The sequence below is a fragment of the Acyrthosiphon pisum genome, chromosome A2, assembly GCF_005508785.2.
Source record: "Acyrthosiphon pisum isolate AL4f chromosome A2, pea_aphid_22Mar2018_4r6ur, whole genome shotgun sequence".
Taxonomy (NCBI): Eukaryota; Metazoa; Arthropoda; class Insecta; order Hemiptera; family Aphididae; genus Acyrthosiphon; species Acyrthosiphon pisum.
In genome coordinates this window covers 2,898,690-2,924,314 of record NC_042495.1, presented here as the reverse complement: position 1 = coordinate 2,924,314, position 25,625 = coordinate 2,898,690, and the positions used below count along the sequence as shown (strand labels likewise).

The window sequence follows — 25,625 nt, the reverse complement described above, 5'->3', positions numbered from 1 at the left end:
GACCATAATATTAGGTATATAGTATAGTCCATGATCCGGAGGTGGAGGCTAAATGAGAATTTTGCTCCCCTTCCCAAACTCCTATGTAGCATTGTAGCTATCAAGCAATATTTTTTTTTTTAGGTACATATTATTATATTAATATATTATTGTAACGATATACATTTATTACTATAAATTTAATAAGCGTAGGTAATAGGTGTAAATAATGGGTTTGAAACTTGAGTTGTATCTATATCCCTTGGTAGGTACACCTGTCTCGACACTGCAGACGACACATAATATGTATACTCAGTCTTGTAAAGAACACTAGATATTATTTTATATTCAGAAGACGTATTCGTATATTTTTAAAATATAGTTTTTCCCCAGTAATTTTTGTGAGTTTTTGAATGGTTGGAAATCAACTTGGGTCAATGTTCAATAGTATATTTCATTCAAAGATAAAAACCATTGTTCATGAATCATGATTCATAATGTGCTCAATTTTTATTAAAATAATTTGTTTTGTCACAAATTTAAAACTATTTTTTGAGTTAAAAAAATATTTCTTAATGAATAAAAAAATATTCAGACCTATACCTATGTACTCGAATTCTTTTCTCAAAAAGTATTTAAAATAGTATTCGAATAAAAAAAAAGTATTTGAATACTTTACAATCCCGTATATGTACAATGTATAGCGTACTTAGGTATCACTTATTAAGTAGATACCTGGTGGCTGGTACCTGATACGCACTTGTATTATAGTTGCAACTTGCATATCGTGACATACTTCGGCACTACAAAACCACATACAGAATTATACAGATTGTTTGATGAGAATAAAAATTATAAATAGGTATAGGTACCTATCTGCTACCAGTGGCGAGCCTGGCTCAATTTTGTTTATCTAGTATTTATTATACCTATACCAAATAATTGATCACCTATGGTCTATGGGCCCCTATCAGGCCCGTGCGTAGGATTTATACATCAATGATTAAATAGTATTATATATTTATATCGGGGGGTATTTATATTAATTTTGTAAGTTCATGAAAAATGTTTAAGTATATTATCTAAACGTAAAACGACTATATACTATAAAATACAAATCATAGTTGTAATAAATTTATCCGACGAGGGGTAGAAAAGAATTCGCCAACGGTGTGCTTGTAAATTTTGTATGCCTAACGTCTTACTCTGAGCTCACGCAATCATTGTTCATGACCATGAACAACGTTTAATATATCCGTTAATGTGTAAGTAGTGTGTTGTGTGTAGGTACTACTCGTGTTCTACACGATACAGTCGAGTAAAATATTATCGTGTATGTAAGTAATAAGAATATGTTTTATGTTCTAAACATAAATTCTATATTGTCATTATTGTCAATATTGTCGTCTGTCTATAGCTACAAGTTACAATGACAAAAGTCGATAGACGGCAAAGGTGACGATAACACTAATAATGGTGTATCATTATGTTATGCATTATTATACAGGTAGGTACAATATTCAATATTGTACAAATAACATTATAAGATATTTAATTTAATATTATAATGGATCAAAATCGAAAAACACAATAATGATTTTCAAAAAAGAATTAGGAGTTCAAGAGACGAGACGTGCAATATATAGATTATAGGTACAAGCGATACCTACCTACGCATAGAATTTTACTGTGTCTGCAGTTCAGAGTTCACATCAAAGTACCGCCCGTAAATATTTTATTTTTATATACCCACTAACCCACGTGAGTACGCGACTACGTGATTTATGAAATTAATATATATGTATAGTGTCGGTCTGGCTAACGATTGGGCCCCCGCACCCGGTACAATATTTTCAATGGGCCCCTTACCAAAAAATAAAGTTTTTTACCTATAGGTAATTATATTTTTCAAGTACAATTAATATCATAACAATAGAGTCAAATTTCATAAACATGGTACTAATTATTGGATAGAATTTTTTTGTGTTCAATTTAATTAAGTTAATATAAATACAATAATGTATAGTTACAGAGTCTTTATAATAATTAATTCTTCATTAAATATAATTTCACAGTTTGACAATAATTGTTTTGGTAAAAAATATGTAATTTTTATTGATTAAAAAAATACAAAATTAAAATAAATATAATACCAAATATAAGTATACCATACGTCCATACCTATACATCAGCATGTTGGTTAATTGGTAAGACAGGAGTTTTAATTCGATATACAATGCAGATATTCTAGTGTAGTTATAATCCATGGTATATATATAACCAATATCCTCCCTTGTACCATCCAGGTTTTGAAAAAATTTTTCAAAAAACTTAAAATTTTTTTTTGGTTTTTAAAAATTTGAAAATACTAATTTTATAGAGTTACCTATCGTATTTCAACAATATGGAGAAAAAACAATTTAAAAATCTGTTAAATTTTGAATGAATGAAAGAAACTTATATATTTTCAATAATATATATTACCTACCGTAATACCGCATAATCAGGGCGGACTGGCCCGGGGTGCTATACACCAAGTAGCACCCCGGGCCCCCATTTGTATTTATGATCCGAGCCCCCGATTACCATAGTCGGCCGTATACGGTATAATACTGGTATAATACGGTATTGTATATACAAAACAAAAATAAAATACCATATTTCAATATCTCTACAAATAAACAACATGTTATTCTTAAATTTTTTTTTATATTTACTTATAAAACTAAGGGCTCTTTCCTAATTTAGGTAGGTTTGAAAAAAAATTACGGGCCCCTAATTAATTTTGCACCCCGGGCCAAAAATAGCCAGTCCGCCCCTGCGCATATAATATTACCATAGGTCTATTAAATTGACTTGTGCATAGAAGTTCATGATGGTGACTGGTGAATATAGGTATATATATATATATATATATACCTATATTATAGGTACTATCATATATTGAACAATGTTATAAATACAGAAAAAAAAAATAATAAGACATAGGTACAATTTAAACGAGTACCTAGTACCTACCTATTTTTCTTTATTACCTATTGAATTAGCATTAGTTATTAAAGTGTGGGAGCCATAATATACAATTTTACAACAGTATATACAATAATATATTAATATGGTGTATCTTTGAAAATATAAGTTACCTACTTTCATTCATTCAAAATTTAATTGATTTAAAATTTTTTTTTCTCCATATTATAAATGAATAGAGTTATTCATTTATAATATGGAGAAAAAAAAAATAGTTATTTTAGAATTTTTTTTTTTATAGACCATGGTAAAATGGAGGCAATATAAGGGATAATTATTTATTAATATATAAATATTAATATACCTATTAATATTGTCACATATTATATTTTCGTGAGAAACGGAAGTAAAGTTTTTATTTCTAAAATTCATCTCTAATTGCGCAAAATTGATTATGGTTTATGATTATGATGAATAATAATATAATATTTATAATCATTGTTATCCTAATATCCTGTAATGGTGGTAAAAATATCATTGATTGTAACAGTGAAATACACACAAATCGAAACCCGTCGATGAATTAAACTAATAAAACGTTCAGTAAATTGAATATTCGAAATCGAAAAGTCAGAGAAGATTATTTTATAATGCAATTTAAATAAATTGACACTGATCACTATATAGCTATACTACCTTATCTATATTCTACGACGCGAATAATGCTTGACACGAAGACGTACGGGAGTTTTAAATTTCGCGCCGACGATTACGTTGCCAACTGCACGGCGTGATCATTTTTTTTTCGAACGATAATTCGAAATTGAAAATGTATTTCTAAAAACATTCGTAAATTGGAAATTTTAACAATAGCTGAGATGAATGTGAAATGCTCTTGACGAAAATCCCCCAAGGCTGGTTTTAACAATATTATGTCTATGGTCGCGCGACGAAATTTTATCACCAACATAAACATAACCTCAAACAATCGCGCTCTCTCTCCCAGTTCGCCCTGCTGACAACCGTTCGCGATCTCAGTCTTTTTGCTTCGGGCCCGCAGTCGGTGTAATGTTTTGAGGTCTCTGATCGCATTATTCATCCATCGTAATCCCAGGTATTTATGAGTTTCCGTAATCGCAAATCGACCGCTTTCGACCGTCAACTGGTGTACTTCGACAATCTGTTGGCGGCCCGACGATCCGTCGTCGGACATGTCCGGATTTCGAGACCGCTCGTTTCCGGTCAATAATGGTCGAAGTTTTTCCGCTTTGGGTCTTCGGCGGATGACGACGATGGTGACGATGATACCACCGTCGCATTGAGCCTGGATCGTCGCCCGGTGTCGTTTGTCGAATGCGAAATTATTATTTCAATTTTTCAGGTGTTTCGAATAAAGTGTCAAGATGGTGCGCATGAACGTATTGAGCGATGCTCTTAAGTCAATAAACAACGCCGAAAAGCGAGGTAAACGCCAAGTCCTCATTAGGCCGTGTTCAAAAGTCATCATCAAGTTCTTGAAAGTCATGATGAGTCACGGTAAGTTACTGTAGTTCGCGTTACCGTAAATTATATCACGGTATATATATCAGCAATGAGATTTGCTCTGTGTTTTGTCAAACAAAAAAGTTACAATAGTTTGGTTCTTTTATGCCGTCAGTCTCGCAGTGCCAGTGTTCTAACATCCGATTTGTTTCAGAACACTTGGTGCGTTGCCAAGTGTTAATTCCAATTTACCGTAAACATTTACACTTGTAACAATACCTAATATTTCATCAATTTCTATTATTCACAAAATATAAAAAAAAAACTAAGCAATATATTATACTCATTGTCTTGTTCTCTAAATGTACTGTAATGTTTTTGTATGTAGTTATAAAGAATCATTGTATTAATAGGTACCTACCTACATTTCATTAAATTGTCCTCTTAGTATCTACATATTTGTATGCTTGTCTAATTATGACTGTTGGGTTGTATGGTGAGCTTATTTAAGTACTGCAGTGATATATTATTTGAGTTACCTACAATACAAAAATTATTTATACAAATGTGAAATTTTAAGGTAGAATACTAGGTATGTGTTACTGATGGGTTTGTAATTTTCAGTTATATACTTAGGGTATTAAAATATTAACTGGTTAGGACTATGTAGATAATATTAAAATGCAATAGAAATTTATTTTCTTAAATAAACTACCAACTACTAAGCTAGTATTTATTTTTAGTACCTTCATAACTTACTAAGAATATCTAGAAAGCTTTTAAACCCAAGAGATCATGTTTAGCTCTGTTAGTTAAACAATTAGAGTGAAATGATCTCTTGTAGAATTTAAAGGTAAGATTATTATCTAGGACATCTCATAGCCTTTTTATTATATTTTAATTTTAAAGCGAGTTATGAGTATTTTATAATTGTTAACTGTTTGTACATCTTAAAATACTCTATCTCTCTTTAAAGTTAAAACATAACAAAAAGCCTATGAAATGCCCTAGATATTAATCTTACCTCTAAATTTTATAAGGGGTCAATTCACTAATTTGTAAACTAACAGAGCTAAATATGATCTGCCGAGCGTACAATTACTATGTTACACACTTCAAAGGCTGGGTTGCATAAACATACTGCAACAACTTACAGATCTGTTAATGCGTTAACGGCTTTGTAAAAAAATTAGGTGTTGCTTAAACGTTTGGTAAAGTTCTGGCTCTGTAAATTATTGGCTACCGGACCTGTAGACTGTAGATAGGATTTTGCATCTGTAAATACTTACAGATAGGTAAAATTATTATGACAAGATTAACACATGGTATATTATGGTTTAATTTATTTGGTAACCACGGTTATCAATAATTTAATATTTCTTATTGCAACACTAGCATAGTTTACACAATCATTAAAACCTTACAGAGCCGGTAACCAATGTACAGACTGTTCTTTTATGCAACCCGGCCTAAGACGTAGACAACAAATGTCTGTAGCATCCTCTTAACAATAAATATTAACAATATTTTATTTTTAGGTTACATTGGCGAATTTGAAATTGTCGATGATCACAGGGCTGGCAAAGTTGTAGTTAACTTAACTGGTCGTCTTAATAAGTGTGGTGTCATTTCTCCAAGATTTGATGTACCAATTAGAAATATTGAAAAATGGACTAATCAGCTACTTCCATCCAGACAGTTCGGGTAATTTTAAGATTTAAATTTATTAGATAGTTGATTAAATTAGGTTATAAATAATATTACATTGATAGTTTTTTTTTCTTATAATTATTAGTGATTAATAATAATTATGTTGTAGTATTATTGGTTAAGTGATATGTAATATTTTAACTCAGTTTATTAGATTATAATATGTAAATTTAAAATAAGATACATTTAGGTTCAAAATTACTGTCGTCATGGGGGGATAATTGTAGGACTTACTGTGAATTTGTAATACAGCCAGTCTTGCATTTATTCCACTTTGACTGCAGAAAAATGTGTTTCAAGCTGCCATGGTAAATAAAGAAGAATCTGGATTACACATTTCTGGGTGGGTACTATCTACTTGCAATATTAATTCTCATGTTATAATAATAGTTACATTTTTCTTTAGAGTCAGATTTATTTTGTTTATTTTCAAGTAACCGTAAAAAAAATGTCAAGTAAAAATGTTTTTATAACAATTAATAAATAAAATTTGTATATCGTGATAGGTAACTAGTTTATACAATTAAAAAAATATTTAAAGTAATGTAATTAATATCTTCCAAATTGTTGATAATTTAAATGCAATAGTTTACTCCATTTTATTTTATTTGTCATTCAAGTTATTTAACTTTTTTGAATTTCTTTAATTTTTCATTTGAATTGTCAGTGATTTTTGCAGTAATTTTTTCCATGGGATTATTATTCTTAATTCAAGCATTGATTGTATAGTTTAACAAATTTATAACCAATTGTAAACAGTATAGTATTTTAGTATTTGTTTGTTTTGTGAAATGTTGTATGTAAATTTCCTGGATGAATAATAAGATTTCTTAATATTTGGTCCAAGAAGCATTACATTTTGAATTATAATTTTTATAGATATCTCTTAATTAATTAACTAAAAAGTTATTTTGATTGTTTTAATAATTATTTGTCGTAGTTTATAAGTATATTATAAATGTATTTATTGTTTGATAATAATTATGCAAACTATGGTAGTGGAACTTTAAAGTATGATGTAATTTTCCTTAAACCTTAAATGATTGCAAAACTAAATCTTACATTATTTTCAGATGTACTGTACCTACATGTCTTTACATTGCTAGCTTGTATAAACAAATTACATTTATTTTACATTAGGATATGCATAAACTGTTCTTTTGAGCTCAATAAGTATATTTGATGATTTTACTAATTGAAATATGATTTACTTTTCACGTTTTGAACTGTTCAGGTTATATAATATAAATTACTAAGTGTTATATTATGCAAATCAATTATAGTTTTTAAACATTCCAATTTTAGTATATGTAATTTACCTTAAACATATACATTTTCCTAAATTAAAATTCTTTAAAATGTTTAAATGTTATTTTAATATATACTGTACTTCCATGGCTAGCTTGCATAGACAATATGAACTATTTATTTTATATACCATTAAAGGCACACAAAACCCCAAAAATTATTTTTTTTAAATTTAAAAAAAAGTTAAATTCTAAAAAATATTTTAGGTTTAACAATTTGACTCATTAAAAAGTTATGAGAAATTAAAAAAATTAACGTCATTGGGTGCGTACGCTGTAATTGCATATCTTAATCGTTTAGAAGTTGCTTGCTTCACACAAAAGCTTAATTATCATAAAAGTAAATTTTTTTTGTACGTATGTTATATGTTTTTATGCACAGACTATTTTTGTGGAACCATAATTTGTCTAATGTGGCGAAATGTTTTTTTTTTAAGTATTTCAAATCTTATAAAAAAATGTTTGTTATATATAGTGCGACTAAGTAAGTCAATTACCAGTTACATGGGACCAAACCAGTTTTAGACGGTTATCTGGTCACTGTCTTATATGGTCGCACTATACACCCTGTAACTGCAGTAGTTACTTTTTGTGATACAGCATAGCGCAACTGATAATTTAATAATTAAAAAAAAACTAGATGTTATATTGCAATTATTGATACCTCTCTTGTCTTGACACAAAATTCATACTTATATACATAAATCAAACATCAAAAATTAAGTGTTAATATAGGTAAATCATTGTGTAAAGTGAGTAACATTTACCTATAAGATATGCAGTATGTCGAGTGCGGCCCAATAACATCATCTGGCCATTCTAAATACCCTTACCCTAATATCTCCTCAATTAAATATTTTTTTTTACTTTGAAACACCATATATATTTCGACCAAATAATTTTTAATAGTCAACTACAATAATTTAATATTAAATAATAATTTGAACAAAACTTTTTGCAAATTTAAAGTATTAATATTACTTTGTACACGTTACAATATTAGTATTATGCAAACAATGGTCTTGGAAAATTAGTTCAGTGTAATTTTCCTTAAATCTTTATGTTTGCAAAATAAAATCTTACATTATTTTCAGATGTACCGTACCTATATGTCTTTACATTGCTACCTTGTATAAACAATATAAACTACTTAACGGATTTTATAATTAAAAACTCATGACTAAACATTAGTATAGTTTTGATTTGGTTTAAACATTTAAATTGAAGAACAATATAACTTCTTACATGTTTCAACATTAGTATTATGACATTTATTATGCAAACTATGGTAGTGGAACTTTAAAGTATAATGTAATTTTCCTTAAACCTTAAATGATTGCAAAACTAAATCTTACATTATTTTCAGATGTACTGTACCTTTATGTCTTTACATTGCTAGCTTGTATAGACAAAATTAATTACTTATCATTATATTATATTATAAATTATTTTTCATATTGTATTTATTAGACAATTAAGTTATTTTTAAGTGCCTAAGAGATTTAATATAAGGATGTAGTCATGCGTATGTTGTAATAAGAATAATTTTTATTACGGAAATCAATATATTTCCTCTTTACTTGTATAATATTATGTTTAAGATTGAGTATATTATTTTTGGGAGTACATTCAATGTACTAAATGTATTAAATCATAAATTGTATAATTCAATTTACTTAGTGTGTATTAAGTAATTGTAATAAACATTATAAAAGTATTAAGAAGATTTGGTACCGATATTTGTTGTTTCTGTCTGATAAGTGCAACATGGTAAAAAATACACATTTTGCATCCATCAGAGCAATAATCAATAATGATTTTATCAACTAATTACCTGCACACGATCAATTAGGAATTTCTCTCCCCAATTTCCGAAAATTTGATTTGAGAGTGAACATTTTTGGCCTGACAATCTCGTGTATAATTTTATTTATGCTCATTTCTAACCTCTTTTATAACAGTTATCCCATTGATTGTATTATAGAAGCAAAATTGATAGTTTTTCACATATTGCACATGTAGAACACAGACAACAAATATCAATACCCTTCTTAAAATGAGTTACTAAAATACTTCAAGTAATCTGATCACTATTAAGTCAAGTCGGTCACAAATCTATTATTTCATTGTATGAATAATCAACACTACTATGCATTTTTATATTTACAATTGATAGAGCTACTAATCTTTTATTTTTATGTTTATATAAGTGTTTCTATGTTAAAATAATGTTAATAATTTTGAAAGTCAAATTATTCAGAATATCATCTGATACTCATTCATAAAAAGAAGCTTCAAATTTTTTTATCATTTTTTACCAACTTCTTGGTCATCAACTAATAACTTATTAGTATTAGATGACTGCTTTTTATATTATTACAAAATATTATTGATATACTTGTGTGTTAAAATATAATGTTTTATTTATTTATTCATTGCTGTAGTGTTTTGTATGAATGGATAGTTATTACTTGAAATTATGCAAGTTCCGACAGAAGATATTTATTGTTAAATAACTTCTCATGAGCTTGCTAAATAAAAAAAATACATTATTTTCAAATGTATTGTGCCTAATGCCATTACATTGCTAACTTGTATGCACAATTTTAAAATACATGTAAACTATAATTATGTATTTGTATTTTAGATAATGTTTTATATTCTGATTTTAGTTATATTTTAGTTTAAATATTAAATTTAATAGGTATACTATATAAAATAATTTGTACAATATCATGAAAGTTAAGTTACTTAACAATGAATTTTTTGTTACAGATTTGTAGTACTGACCACCAGTGGCGGTATTATGGATCACGAAGAAGCCAGACGGAAACATTTAGGAGGCAAAATCTTAGGATTTTTCTTTTAAATTGTACGTTTTAAATTTAATTTTTATGACTAATAAAAAAAAATGTACCATTACAAAACTATTTTTTTTTTATTGTTGATAAAAACAATGTGTTTGGTTCACTTTGAATTTGGTACATTATTGGAAATTAATTAATTCAGAATCATTATATTTATGTCTTAACCTGTAAGTCATAATGATAAAAAGTGTCATCAGGTATTCTTATTGATGTATTTACTATTTTGTATTAAAAGGTATCAAACAAGTTTGTTTTTAACTAAGCAAAAGTTATAAATTATTTCCCTGACTAACATTTCTTTTAAACCTACCATGCAGTGGTGTACCCAGTATTTTTTCAAAGGGAGGATCCAAATATTTTTAACATACAATTAGTGGTTTGCACCTAAAGAATTTTAAATTCTATCAATAAATGGGGGAATCCCCCCTCCCTTAGGGCGTACCCTGAACATTTTGTCTTAGCACTATATAGTAGTACACTATAGTTATAGAATGCCTACAGATGATATGATTAGTTCGATATACAATTATTGTAGACCAAATTAAATTTAAGTGTAAGAGGAAGTCGCGTCTAAAATTTTATGTTTTTAAAAAAGTTTTCTATTATTTTTATTGGTTCATCTTTGGTTTTTACTAGCTAAAATGAAGCTCTGTAATAACTGTGTGAGTAGTTTTGGAAATATATTCTTGTTTAAATGATAATATTTTACTACTTATACTTAAGAAGTTAAAACCGTTTCTAAAATAGCCACTTGTGTCGTAATAATGTGTATTAATTTATTAAATGCTATGTGGAAGCACTCGTTCAAGGCAAAAATAACATAAGTATGTGTTTAGTTTAGCTTAAGAATCCTGGTTGATGAATGATTACAAACATTTTCTGGTCAAACACTCAAAAGTTAAGTACCAGATTGTAAATGGTAATTTATTTTAACACTATGAAATATCAAATATGTAACGGCACTAATGATACGGGTGCATACTACACAGTCAATATACAATGAAAGTGCATTTTCCGTTGTTGCTCGCAAGTAGTTAAAATATTAACCATTCTAATCTAATCATTATTAATCATGTATACCTGTGAATATATTTAAGTACTTAACTATTGCAGTGGCTGGCTGATTTAATTTAAATTTCACGTAAACGAGTGTGCATGCATTACATAATATGTACGCTTTGAAGTTTATAATACATCGCCGCGATGGACCTCTTTATCTTATTTATGGGATGGAAACGATCCTATGTAGGTACAATAATATGTAATTGTTGTAAACACTTAATATGAATGCATTAATTGGAAATTAGCAAATTGGTATGACTATTAGCTCATTTATTATACTTATTGGCCCGCTATGCTGCTTACATAGTATATCGTACGGAAATCCACATAGTAAAAATGCTCATATCTCGTTTGAAAATTAAAATATCGAATAAAAGCCGTTGCTTAAGCACAGATAATGTTTTTACCTAAACTTTGATAAAAGGTCCATAACAGAATACTATTAAAACTAGTGAACGGAAATTTGCATGTCGTCGTGTGTAAAACAGAGACAACGAATGCCTGGGTAGCGTCCTTTTAGTTACAGAAGATGAAAAAATGTGATGTAGTCCAAAATATATCCTAAAACCGGATACAAATATATTTTCCATTTTCTGTTTTTCATACTTAATTAGTCTGTATACAATGTATTTGTGACTTGTTAAGTATAAAGTTTTATATAATCATTTTGGATCTCGTGAAGTTTGTTATTGAATCTCATTCTGGTAACGATCGTAAGACCAGTTTTCGAAATTGGTAGAATGGTAGATAGATGTAGATTGTAATTTGTAGGTAATACACTATACGTCTATACACACAATTCACAAGTAAAATATTAAACTTGTTAAACATTTATTCACCGTCGTGAGAAATCACCAACGACGACAAAATGTTTAGTCAAAATGTAGTCATTCGATAAAAATAAATAGAAAATATTCACTATTTCTTTATCTTGAAATTCGTTTAGGGAAAAAAGACATAATATAATACCACTCTCTTTCAATAGAAAATGTATTTTGGCAGTCTGTGATTCAAACCTGTCGGACAATAAAATACTATCTGCCTTCAAAAATATTGCACCTACAATACCTACCTACTTCATCGCCAAAGAGAATCCATTAGTCAGTACACAGTTTTTTTTTATTTTTGATCTGTTAAGCTTTTCAAGCTCTTTTGACTTCCACCTGTAAAACGCGCCACCTCATATTTATTTTAAGAAAATCTAAACCTTTTTTATAATTTTGTGTGGACCATACCGACGTGAATAGGTACCTACTTACCAACATATTCAGAAGAATCGCGGACATCCCCCCCACCGATATATTCTTGATGACCGTATACATCCCCCCCCATTTTTTTTAAGTTAACTATTAAATAATATTTTATTATTTAATATGAAATTATTATTTTGCCTATTGTCTAATATTTTCAAATATTTTCATAAATATAATAAATTATAGATGTATATTTTTGACTAACTGAACTACTTGAATCAAATTCAAATGCAATTATTAAATTGTTAAATATCCAAACTGGTATAGTCTTAACAAAAAAGTATATATAAACACAGGCTAAAAAATATGAGTTTAAAAATAACAAAAAATTAGTAATCAAATGTTTTTTACAAAATGTATCATTTTTATGTCGGAATTTTTAGCTATTTTTATTAATTATCAATTAAATTAATTATATTTAATTTTATATTTTTTTTTAAAAAATTTTTTTTAGATTTATGATCAGTAAGACACTCCATGAAGTACATAAAATTAAAGAAATTTCCAAAAATGAACTTCATTAAAAAAAATGGGGGCGAGCATGCTTGGTGAATCACTCTTTATAATATACCTAATAGGTCTTTACGTATTGTACCTAATATTAATTTTTTAGTTAAGTTATACATTCTAACAGTCATAATATCATAATTCATAAGTCATCTCGTTTTTATTGAACATTTATTATTTTATAAGTTCATTAAATAACTATATCAATAAATTATATCATGGTGTATGTACCTATATAGGTAGTTGCATAATTTTACCAGGTGTACAGAATTGCACGTACCACACAACTATACACACATAAGGAGAGGGGAAAAATTTTAATTTCTCTGCAATGCAAAAAGGGTTTAAAATAGTTATTAAAAATTACCTTCTTTCTTTTACCTTTTTTTTTGACATTAGGATGGTTTATCATGGGGGGGGGGGGGTCGAGCAACCCTTGTCTTTTATACATACACCATGTTATTTATATATATATATATATACAAAAGCATTCCTCCGCATTAATTAGTGTTGATAAAACAAAATGCAGAAGCCAGAATACATATAACATCAAACAAATGGTGGGGGCTTTCATATTTTATTTTATTTATTAAAAAAACAAATAAAATAATATGATCAGTTGTGGTTAATAATTAAATGTAAATTACTCTTGACTTATATTATGAATAAATTGAAAAACATAACAAATGTGTTTGAGGTGGAATTACTTTGCAGAATAAACAACTAAAACATTTTACCGTATAATATATCAAAACAACACAATACATTATAATATCAATCATCAGTTTTTTTTTAGTTAAATGATATTATTTGCAATTATTTATTACTTATAACTTATAAGTTATCAGGTTATAACTTAAAATACTTATTAATACGTTAGTAGAAGATTTAAATTAATTAAACTTACAATGTATTGGCCGTTTTTCACCTTGCGAAATGAAATAACACGTAATTTTCAAGGTAATTTTTACGGGAACGCGAGCTGAAATATTTCAGTGCAGCATATCTATGTGAAACATTTCACCACTGAACCCGTTAGAATTTCGTTTCACAAAATTTTTAATTGCGTGAAAAATGTTTACTGAGTTTTTTAAAAGGACTACAAAACAATAAAAAAATTTTGTTTTTATAATTTTATAAATATATATTATGCAGAAATGAAAACTAAAATGCTGACTTTTAAAAATGTTTCCGATCACTTTTTGAAAAAGATCTGCGTCAAACAGCGATTTTCACCGACTTCACCAATTTTTGTAATTTTTGATCAATCCCACTACTTTATCAAGTTATATAATATGAAACTGATTTCTTTTTGTTTCATGAGCCTTAAGGATTTTTAAACTAGAGAAAAATATATTAAACTATAGGTAAATAAAATTATATTATTAGGTTTTTCTTGTAACATCACCGATATTATGCAAAAAAAAATAATTTTCAAACATTTTAAATTCATAATGATCACGGTAAATATGATAATAGTATCTATATCTATATCTTACCTATGGAAAAAATTTAATAAAAAATTAATATCAATAGATAATTTTTGTGAAAGGCTAAGTATACTTATACAATATCGCATTAATACGCTTGCTAAAAATGATATTTATACTCTGAGAATATTTGCTGGTGATTAAAATTCAATAAGAAAGAATATTCGCCATGTCAGATCTTCTTTAGCACCAAAACAACCTAAAGGCATGACGTTTTTATTACTACCAATACCGAAGACCAAAGAATGGTGTAAATAGTTCCGTGGTATAAATATCTTAAAATTACTCAAAATAATTGAAATTTTAATTGTGGAAAGAAAATAAAAATATACGTAAGTAATGGTGAAAAGTTTCAAGTTCCTACGATGAATATTTTTTTAATCAAAATAAAATAACTAAAATCGTTATTATTCATTTAAATATCCAATTTCGTCAAAATTAGAACTTCAAACGCTCATAATTGTTGCTTTAGGTAGGTACGTTAAAATTTATTTTTAAATTCTAGTGAAACAAATGTATGAAGCATTTTTTTTAAGTTTCAACTTAAACGATTATATAAAAAATGTTACCTACTTGATAAACCTATTTGATATTTTTAAATTACAATAATTTTTTTTAATTTTTTTATTTTACCCTAATTATTTTGTAAAGTTGATACAAATAGAATTTGATCCTCCAAAGTAGTGTAGGTGAAGCATTTTTATTGCAAAATATGACGACACAAAAAAAATTATTAACACATAGGTACAATTTATATTGTAAAACCAATACATTCATAGTTATAGAAATCTTGAGAAAATGAGTTCCACCTAAGTTATAGGTAATCTAATTTATCGTTTCTAGCAATGATTGTATGGTGCTCCGTATCGATGAAAGTTTTACTGCTTCTCATCTCATTTCAGGGTTTCCACTTATATATACCTACTGCTATTTTCAATATTTCAAATAAAATTCTATAAGAAATTCGTATACCTACATAGGAACGTTCATTCGTCCTTACGGTGTATTTGTTCATCGTTGGCATGCTTACCAAAATAATGATAAATCAGTTGATATAAACATTAATTTCGTTTCTATTTTTAATTATTGTTGATTTAACGATATTATTATAAAGGTTTTTTGTACAAAATTTGTTAATAATTCAATAGTTACATACTACCTTATAATATAGTCCTTTGTACCTACCTACGTAATATTAAATAATAAGTCGAGTCCGAACTCTCTTTGGACGATTTTATGTCTGCAGTAGGTATTCCTTTATTGTTCGGTCGGTCCGGTCTTCGCGATAGGTGGTCGTTTCATAGGTAGATTCCATGCTCTGGGAACGGTTTGAGTGTGATAATACTCTGCAGTAGGTACAGCTACGCTGCAATCGGAGGTGACCATCGCGTTAAGTCTTGGTATTAGTGGTTAGGTGAAGGACCTGCAGGCCTTTCCGGAACTCCCGGATTTTCGCGTTAGCCTATTATACGGCTATGTATGCGTCCCCTCACACCATCGTGGAGGGTGCCAATCCTAAAGTAGGTACACAGGCCTGGGAAATTGGTGGCGGCCGTGGTGGCGTGTATTATATGGCTATAGGTCGCCTGCACAGATGACCGAAAGATGACTATTGGAGACGCTTTGAAGGCTCTCGCTGGTAATCCGTGACCCATCATTATCGGATACTGCACCGTACGAGAGCCCCCCGTGTGTAATGGGATTACGAGGAAGCGCCGAGTTCTCGGCCGGCACTAATATTACCAATTACGATCAATCGAGCCGGCTCCGGCACCGGACGACTGCATCAAGAGTAGCCGCCGGCTGCATATGACCGTGAAGACCCACACTCACATCGCGAGATGTATATAATATTCGCAGAGCGTGTGCCGGACTATAGATGGATCAATACAACAATGTGTTTTCGCCGTTCGGCCGTAAGTATCACTGCAGCTGATAGAAGCCTGGAAAAATAAGCCACAATATCATAATATCGCGATGTTATATAATATGGCTTCAAAATATAAAGGTACGACGATTGAATACCGTCGTGAAGGTGATCGTTTAAATCACACAAACCGCGGTGGAGGAATGCGCGACCGAGACCTGCAGCTGCAGCTTATGGTAGTGATGTCCGCTGCCTACGATATGTATTATTATTATAAATAATAACGCGTCATTGCTACAGGTTGTGTATACAAATTTTGAAATACCGTAGCAAAACCGCCCACATATAGGGGGTTGATTTTGGATGGATAAACAGTAACCTATCGTAATATTTAGTATACCATCCATAGATCACCCGATTAATTTCCTCAACGTGAATTATATTAAAATATAATACTATATTTAACGGTTGTATAATATACACTTTTGAACGGCGAGGGAGGGGGGAGGGGGCTATACAAATGATTGAGATTTGTTCAAAACATATATACGACAAGTACATTGTATTAGGTGAAAAAACTAAAGAGTGGTCAGTTAAGTTTCCAATCGTTAAAGTCATATTATGTAATAACTTAGGTATACAATACACAAGATACAAGGGCTGATGCATCGCCCAACTCGTTGTCCTCACTTCCGATCTAGTGGCCTGCGCCATGTGGCACTGTCCTGGCGCCACTACGTCCATAGAAAAAGCAACCGTTCCTTGGGTGGAGTCATTGTCTGGCGGCTCGGCGGCTTCGGGGTCGCAAGCGGAGCGATGACGACACGACGCCGATCCTGACGGAGACCGAACTATAACTGTGATTCCGCAGCACTGATATTATAGTCTACTATACTGATATTATAGTCTATTTTTTGGTCACAGCCGTCGCCGTCACAACAGTCGTCTTCGGCACGTCCGCAGCAGCGTCAAGTGTACCACATCGCGCACAAGACGCACGCCTTAATAACCCAAACATAACTCGCGACTCTCGCCCGCCCCTCAAGATCGCCCGTTAGAACGCTGTATAGGTGACCTGTAGTTGCCAAAAACTTACAAACGCCATCTGCATCTACTCGCCATAACGTATACACCCCCACCCCTATACATTGTCTGGTTTGATATCTTTTTTTAAAGTTATATTTCTGGTTTTTCCCCCACAATTTAATGGCGAAATTGCTATCTCCAAAAAAATGAATTGTATCACTGTAACATATGTATCTGTTCAAAATGAATTAAAAATAATCTTAAATTGAATACCTTGGCTTAACATTGGATCAAAATTTGAAGTGGAACATCCATAAGGAAAACATAATAATAATAAACTAAGACAACTATTACACTTTTTCACTATAGCAAAAAAAAAAATATAAATTTTATTAGAATAACGTCATGTTTGTGATTTACATGGCTAAATTTTAATTAAATGGATACGGAATAATTGCCTGGGAAGGTTGTATTACCAAGTACTAACTTAAAACATCATTTATCAATTAGACAAAAAAAAAAAATTATCGAAATCATTTAAAACAAACCAACTTCATTATTAGGAGTATTACATATTGAAAATATATACGGAAATTAAGCAATATTATGCTTTATTTACAAAAATTATTTATTTAAATCAAAAAAGCAAACATATTATAGTACCTACTTATTATAATAAATAATTTAAAGAAAAATTATTCTAAAATATCATTCGTAAGCACCAAAAAAGCATCATTGTTATACTTACAATTTAAATGAAGGTTTCTAAATATGATTTACTACAAAAGAATTATTAAATTGTTCAAATTATTCAAATTGTAAATACAAACTTAAACGTTGGTTTAACAATTATCTTTGAGAATACCAAAAAAAAAAGTCTCCCTTTTGTGGAAATTACATAACATCATTAATAGGTATGTCGTATGGCAGAAAAACATGGATTCGTTACATTCAAACTTTAATTTTAATTGGGACCATCTATTTGTGATATTTTACTATATAACTATATATAGATTACTGTGCATTTAAATCTTATTTTTTCGAGCTGCATATTCACGATATTGTGGACTGTACCTAGTGTACCTACTACCTACACAACTTAATCATCAATAATATTTTTTTACAGCAAGTAAGGTGGAATATAGTGTATGATTAACATAATTTTTTTCTTGCAATAACTAATAAGTATACAAATAGTGTTGTATTGTAATAGTAATGTACATTTGAAAATGCTATTTTTCATATTTATTAGTGTGTCCCGGGTATTTCGATACTACTGATAAACTCCAGGTATATATCGACCTAATAATAATTAACATCTCTTTATTTATTGGCCTTTCTGCAATATTGCCATTGGTTTCAATACGTTTCTAGAACATCATGTCGAAAACAATTTTCCAGAAACTCAAGGCTTATTGGCGAAAACGCTAGGCCCAAAACTACATGTATAAGATACTTCAGTTTCAACATGACGTGTGCAGTGTCCACCAGACAAATACTAATCTGTGTACTTACTGAGAATTCCTCCAGAAGGCGTAGTTAAGATGAGAGTTGTATTTACTTGATTCTTAAAGAAAACAATATAGTAATCTGTGTGCTAAAAATTGTTATATTATTCATATATTTTTCCACGTTTGTTAAAAATAATAAAATAATTTTGTTAAAACAATTAAATGTTATAAAAAAAACACACATCATTGTAAAATCAATACATTCATCTCTCCGCTAAGAATCTAAAATTAATGTTAAAAATACTTCGAACTGTATAACATCTATTTAAAAAAAAGTACAAAAAATTAACTTTGAAGTAAAATGGATTACCCTGTGTATAATGTAAAATAATAATATAATTGAATAAAAATGTGTTTAATATTAATGTTTTGGTTAAAAGCAAGAGTGAACGTTATTAAATTATAATTGAAACTTTATTATTTATAATTTTTAATACTAATGGATTTTATTCATCTGGTGGATAACGAACATTAATACTTTAAACTTGGATACTATTAATTTTGTATCATAAATGCATTAGAATACCGTAATGAGTATAAGATAGATATTATAAAAATATGTACATTTAAGCATTATAAAAGCGGTTGAAGAATAATACAAACAAAAATAATATTTAAAATTTAAATATTATAATAAATAATAAACAATTATTTAAACTTTATATATATATAATAAATCCATAATATATTTATACAACTTAAAGATAGATATTATTTATTCGTAGTATAAGCAGTAAGTATAGATTTTTTGCTTATTTTATTTTTTTATTGAAATATAATCACAATCTATACACAAATTAAGTACAGTAAGTAATTTTGATTTAAGTTATAATACATATATAGTGAGACTGGCAGATTGGGAGAGCACTCAGTAGTGGCATCCGACAAATATAGCTATAGATAATATTATGGGCTTATGGAAAAAACATAGAAAAAAAATAGGTTATTATAATAACCTAACCTATTACCTATAGGTATATTTTTTTTTAAATAATTTATTATTCATTTGGCTGATTTAAATTTTTACTATATAAAATTTGAAATATGAACTATTAATGTTAATAATATCGTTGAAAATAATTAAATATAATGCCAACTTAATAATTATAGCTATAATATAGTAGGCAGAGTTACAACAGGTAGTGTGTTCAAAAATCGATAGGGGAAATAGATTTATAATAGGTAGGCGGGTACCAATACCCTCGTAGCTTCTATGTAATTTGCTTTTAAAGATTTGTGATTTAAATTCTGACGATATTACGATAAAGTTAAATATTTTCTCGCGAGTAACAGCGAAGTAAATTGTATTATTATCATTCGAAATAAGGGAAATTAAATATAAATTGAAACAAGCTAGGCGCTTTTTAAGAAGATTTTGTTATCACCGGGTGAATAAATACGGCTTGTGTTTTCGTGCCCATAAATATTAAACGCATCACATTTATACGAATAATTAATAATATCTGTACCAGTGTACCCAACTAAATATAAATCAATGAAAACGTTTGATACAAAATGTTTAAAAGTAATAACATAATGTAATTTTATTTTATTCTCAGATATAAGATTCGATTGTGAAATTGGCGAATACGCGCTTATAGTACCTACATATAGTGTCTATAGCACCAGTGTCGATTGATTGACGAGAGAAAAATCAGTTTAACATTCACGGGGAGCATTCTGAGTCTGTATTTATGCAGCAGAAGTGCAGCAGAACACTATATAGGAAACGAATCAATATAACGGAATAATATTATAATAATATTGTATATGGGTACTATACAATATACTATGCTGAAGTTAATTTTGGAATAATATAGTCTATACAGCAGTAGCGGTATAATAATATAATAATAATATTATAATGCTATACAACTTCGCTAGTATCTACCTAGGTTCTGTGATGGGTATAAGTCGTACGATATTGTTCGATAAGACATTAAGACGTGATCGCACGCATCGACGTTCCGATTGAGATCAGTGTAATATTATTGTGTTGATTCGCAGGACATTTAGAGATTATGAATGCGAAAAAAAATTTAAGAATATCATCTGAACGTTTTTTTCCTCCGACGAAACCTATAAAAAACGATACGATGGACTTTTGTGTGAGAGTAAAAAACTAAAAACAATTTTACTGTAAAATAACGGTTGAGGGGTGGAGGGGAGAGATCGGTAAGTGCATGAATCGTTTGATTATATTTACAATAATATATTATGCATAATGTATGTTGCATATTATGCACTATTCAACCATATAATATAGGACATAGCTATATTATAATGTCCTGTATAGGTAATAGGTAAATATAATATACTATATTGTAGCTTATTGGGGCATAATGTAATACTATAGTATACATAGTAGTGGTAATAATAGTACACTGAAACTTCTATTATCTACCTAGGTACTTATATATTATATATTATACTGCGACGGGAAAGCCATACAATTGTTCGAGTAGTAATCGCATTGACGTTCCAATTGATTTCAGTGTAGGTACCTATAATACTATTGTAATCATTTGTAGTAGGCACATTTCGAGATAATTAAATCGAAAAAAAAATGCAAAAATATCAACTACTTATACGTTTTTTCCTCCGACGACCGACAAAACTTAAAAAAACTATTCTGCTCGAGTAAAAACAATCGTACATAAGTGAGAGGGGGGGGGGGGGGTTTAATCGATAAGTGTGAATCGCGTTAAAGTGATTAGATTTACAATAATAATATGTCTATGCATTATTCAACTGTATAGGTATCTGGTGCAGTTAAACAACCCCAACAATTCGCGTTTTCATCATCAGTCAACCCGTAGTCATTAGTAGTAAATCGTTGTGTCTATGTGCTGTAGTTGTTGTTGTTTCTGTTGTTGACCAATAAGAAAATTATATTGACTTTGTCTACGTGAGGGATGAGCGTGTGTGTTTGCTGTAATGGTGTGTGGTTGTTTGTGGTTTATTGTTTTTTGTTGTTGTTAGAATTTGCACTTATTTTTTTTTTTGAAATGTAACGTAGTTTAGTGTAGCGCACCGTACAGACATCTGCAAGAAAGACATTTTAAGTATTTCGAGTTTTAACAGTTAGTTAAAAACACTATAATAAAACTTCGGTATAGTTCTGACTATACAACTGTCTAGATATCTACAGTGTGTTATATTGTATTAAAGTATATAATCAATTTATTGAACAGACGATTTCTAAATAATAATATTTGGTTGAATATTTTTTATATTTTTTTGTTTCAGAGTAAACTAGGTACCTACGTGGAATCTTGTTTTAATTTTTCAAGCTATTCGTCTTAGCATGCATTTTTTTCAACTCATTGAAATGAAATAAAAAAAAAAAAAAATTGAAAATGTCAAATCTTTTAAATAAAAAGAGTCAAATTATTTAAAAGTTACACCAAATTGTGTACAAAATTATAATATAAAAATGTTGTGGAAATTTTAAGTACATATTTACAGTTAACTATTAATTTTTTGAATAATTACAACAAAATAGGAAAATCTATTTAGTTGAAAACTGGTTTTGTGTAAAATTTACCGTTTTTCTCAAATTTTCTTTTGTTCTTCTTGATTATTTTAAAAAAAGTACTGGGAATTTTTAATTTTGCTCTCCCAGAAGTACCAACTAGGTATAATTTTCTACCAGAAAAGATATATTTAAGTTAAGTTGATAATCCAAGCAATTTTTAATCTATAAATCTCCTACGAAAAAAACACACCATTGTTAAATCAATACATTCATTGCTCTGCAGTTGAAAACCTAAAATTCATATTATAATATAATGATTGTAAAATAGTTTTGGCACCTTTAAAGTATAAGTTGATAAAATGTATGATAAAAATATTAAAATATTATACACCGATTATTATTACCCTAAACGGCCTAAACTTTAGGGCGCAATACAAATAATTCGAAGTGCAATATTATTATAGCCATTCTCTACTCACTAATAATGGATATTATGCATTCTTATAGGAAAACTTTTAAGTCAACAAATCTAAAATAAGTTTTCATTTTATACGTTTTTTAAATTCAAAAATATTTTTAACATATTAATAAAATATTCCAGAATATATTTTTTATATTTTAATATTAAAATGGTACTTTCCTAAACCTTTTAAGAAAAAAAAAACATAATATTATTGAAGAATAACATTATCTTGTTTTTTTTTATAATTTATGTTTTTATCTTTATAAAACCCTAGTTTTGAAATCCATCTCACAAATCCATAATAGTTATTCGTTGGCTCTCGATGTAAATCCAATCCTGAAAAGTTCAAGCCTTATGTACCTACTTTTCCATTGAAAAATGTTCAATTCTAAACTTTATATATTTTATTATTGAGAAATATTTTCAATCACTATGGAATATTCAAACGTATTATACATTGTGGAGATAGGATCATAGAACTGGAGCGAGGACTTGTTTCGCTTAGGTCACCCTGAATGAGTTTATAGTATTATATTAATATTAATTATCAAAATATTATTGTTTACAATTTGAAAGCATCGATAAATCGTTACGTTATTACGTCAAAACCAATTTAAAGTATATAACACGGGATCTTAATAAATGGCGTTTATATTATACATATTATTATAATTTATATTACTTGTTATTATATTAGTGTTTTTGAAATATTTTTAAAGCTATATATACTAACGGTTTTTTTTATGGTTTTTTAATAGAAAATCTAATTATATTGATAAAAATATATCACTTGGTCATCAGATAATAATTAAACATAATAATGTGGATTTACGCAACTACCGGAGGTCTTTATATATGATGACATTATTATGATTGATCGAAGGTTACTATTTTTTGCACGGTTGTTACATGATTAAAAAATACCATATCATAAGAATGCTAGCTAACAGATTACTCGATAAATCAATGTGATGTGTCTCATAAATATTCACTAATATAAAATTGTACCGTATGCACCTAATAGAGTTGGCATCCTCGTTTACTTTAAAATATGGTCAATTAATACGGGGGACATCGCACGCAATCATTTAGATTTTGGAAACACATGAAAAAAAGAGTAAATCGTATGGTAGGAAGCTGCCAAGTTGGTGTACGAAACATGAATAATCAATGGCAAGTTGCGGGAGAATTCTCAGAAAGACTAGAAATAAATTCTAGTCTGGTGTATACAATTTATTTATTCACAAGTATTGCCCCCCTCCACAATATCTCCCCGTTAACATAAATAATTATTTAATATCGGGATAAAATTTTATAATCAATATAGTTGATTATATAACTCAGTATCATGATTGTAACTGGTGGTATGGTATTATATAAAACTTATTTTAGTTCATCTGTTCATGGTAATTATGATATACATAATATAGGTAGATAGGTACCAGTCCTGTACAGAATACTTTTAAAAAGTACTTGAGTAAATACACAAATACATTTTTTTTAAGTATTTAAGATACAACTCAAATACTTTAATTGTTAAGTATTTCAAATACTACTCAAATACTTTGAAAAAGTATTTGGAATACTTTTCAAATACTTTTGGTTTTTAAAGTGGGTTTCTAATTATCGTAATATAAACACATAGGTAGTAGGTAATCTAACAGTTATCTTATAGTTTTAAAGGGAATATTGTTATTCAATATTCAATAACTTTTTTTAGAAATCTGGTTTTCACAAACCTTTGGGCTTCGGCTAACACAGAAATACAGAATATTAAATAAAACTATTTATTCTATTATTGTAGTTGACAATAATATTTTTCCAACCAATTATTTCGAATGAAAATAAAATGTTCGAAATAAAAAACCAAAGTATTCAATACCAAAAAGTATTTAAAATACCATTCAAAATACTTCATGCTGAAAGTATTTAAAAAGTTATTCAATACTTAAAAAAGTATTTGAATACTTTTACTTAAATACTTTACAGGACTGGTAGGTACCTACCATTCTGTTTGATTATAACAATATTTGATTTTTTAGAATATAGGCTACCTATTCGGTTATTGGACGTTAAAACTGTCTAGAGAAAATTTATAGATATAACTTGTGTAATATATTGTTCTGGAGTCTGAGCATATACGTATATGTATCTAATGATTTCGTTAATGGTTAAATCAAAGATTTGAGCTGTACACTGAAAAAGAAAAATAATTGTATATAGGAATTAGGACTGTAAACTTCTGGTCGAATCAAAAGAAACTTTTTAAACAAAATCTGAAGTTTTATACCTTAAATGTATTGCTATAATATATATATATATATATACACACCTATACATCACCCAAATGATTCAATCCATTGTGTCGAGCAGTTTTTTTAAAACTTTTAGACGAACCCAATCTATTATGTTGTTACTTTTTGTTTGTTTAGCTGTTATTTCGGACGTTCCAAGTATGCTTTTCCAGTGTTACGTTTTGAATGGAAATACAATATTTTAATAAATGTACAGCGAACATTTCCTATTGTAATTGGAGAGATACGTATTTTGATGAGATGTGAAATTTAAAATTTCACCAAAAATGCTTTGAAACTGGACAGTTCGGTTTTTAATCGAGGGGTTTATTGATTAAAACATTATTTTTGCAAATGTG

At 28.8% G+C, this 25,625-nt stretch overlaps 1 protein-coding gene and 1 non-coding gene across 2 annotated transcripts; both read left to right on the top strand.

Annotated features, from left to right (window-relative positions):
- The first annotated feature begins 3,969 nt into the window (after positions 1-3,969).
- LOC100159571 (ribosomal protein S15A-like) lies at positions 3,970-10,577 on the top strand. Its single transcript, NM_001161933.2, has 4 exons — positions 3,970-4,063; positions 4,331-4,485; positions 5,970-6,135; positions 10,224-10,577. Exons 2-4 carry the CDS (start codon positions 4,353-4,355, stop codon positions 10,315-10,317), a joined length of 393 nt encoding a protein of 130 aa, NP_001155405.1. The 5' UTR covers positions 3,970-4,063; positions 4,331-4,352; the 3' UTR covers positions 10,318-10,577.
- Mir3027 (microRNA mir-3027) lies at positions 6,355-6,415 on the top strand. The gene has a single exon (NR_040191.1). It is a non-coding gene; the product is annotated as a microRNA mir-3027 (primary transcript).
- Positions 10,578-25,625: the final 15,048 nt, after the last annotated feature.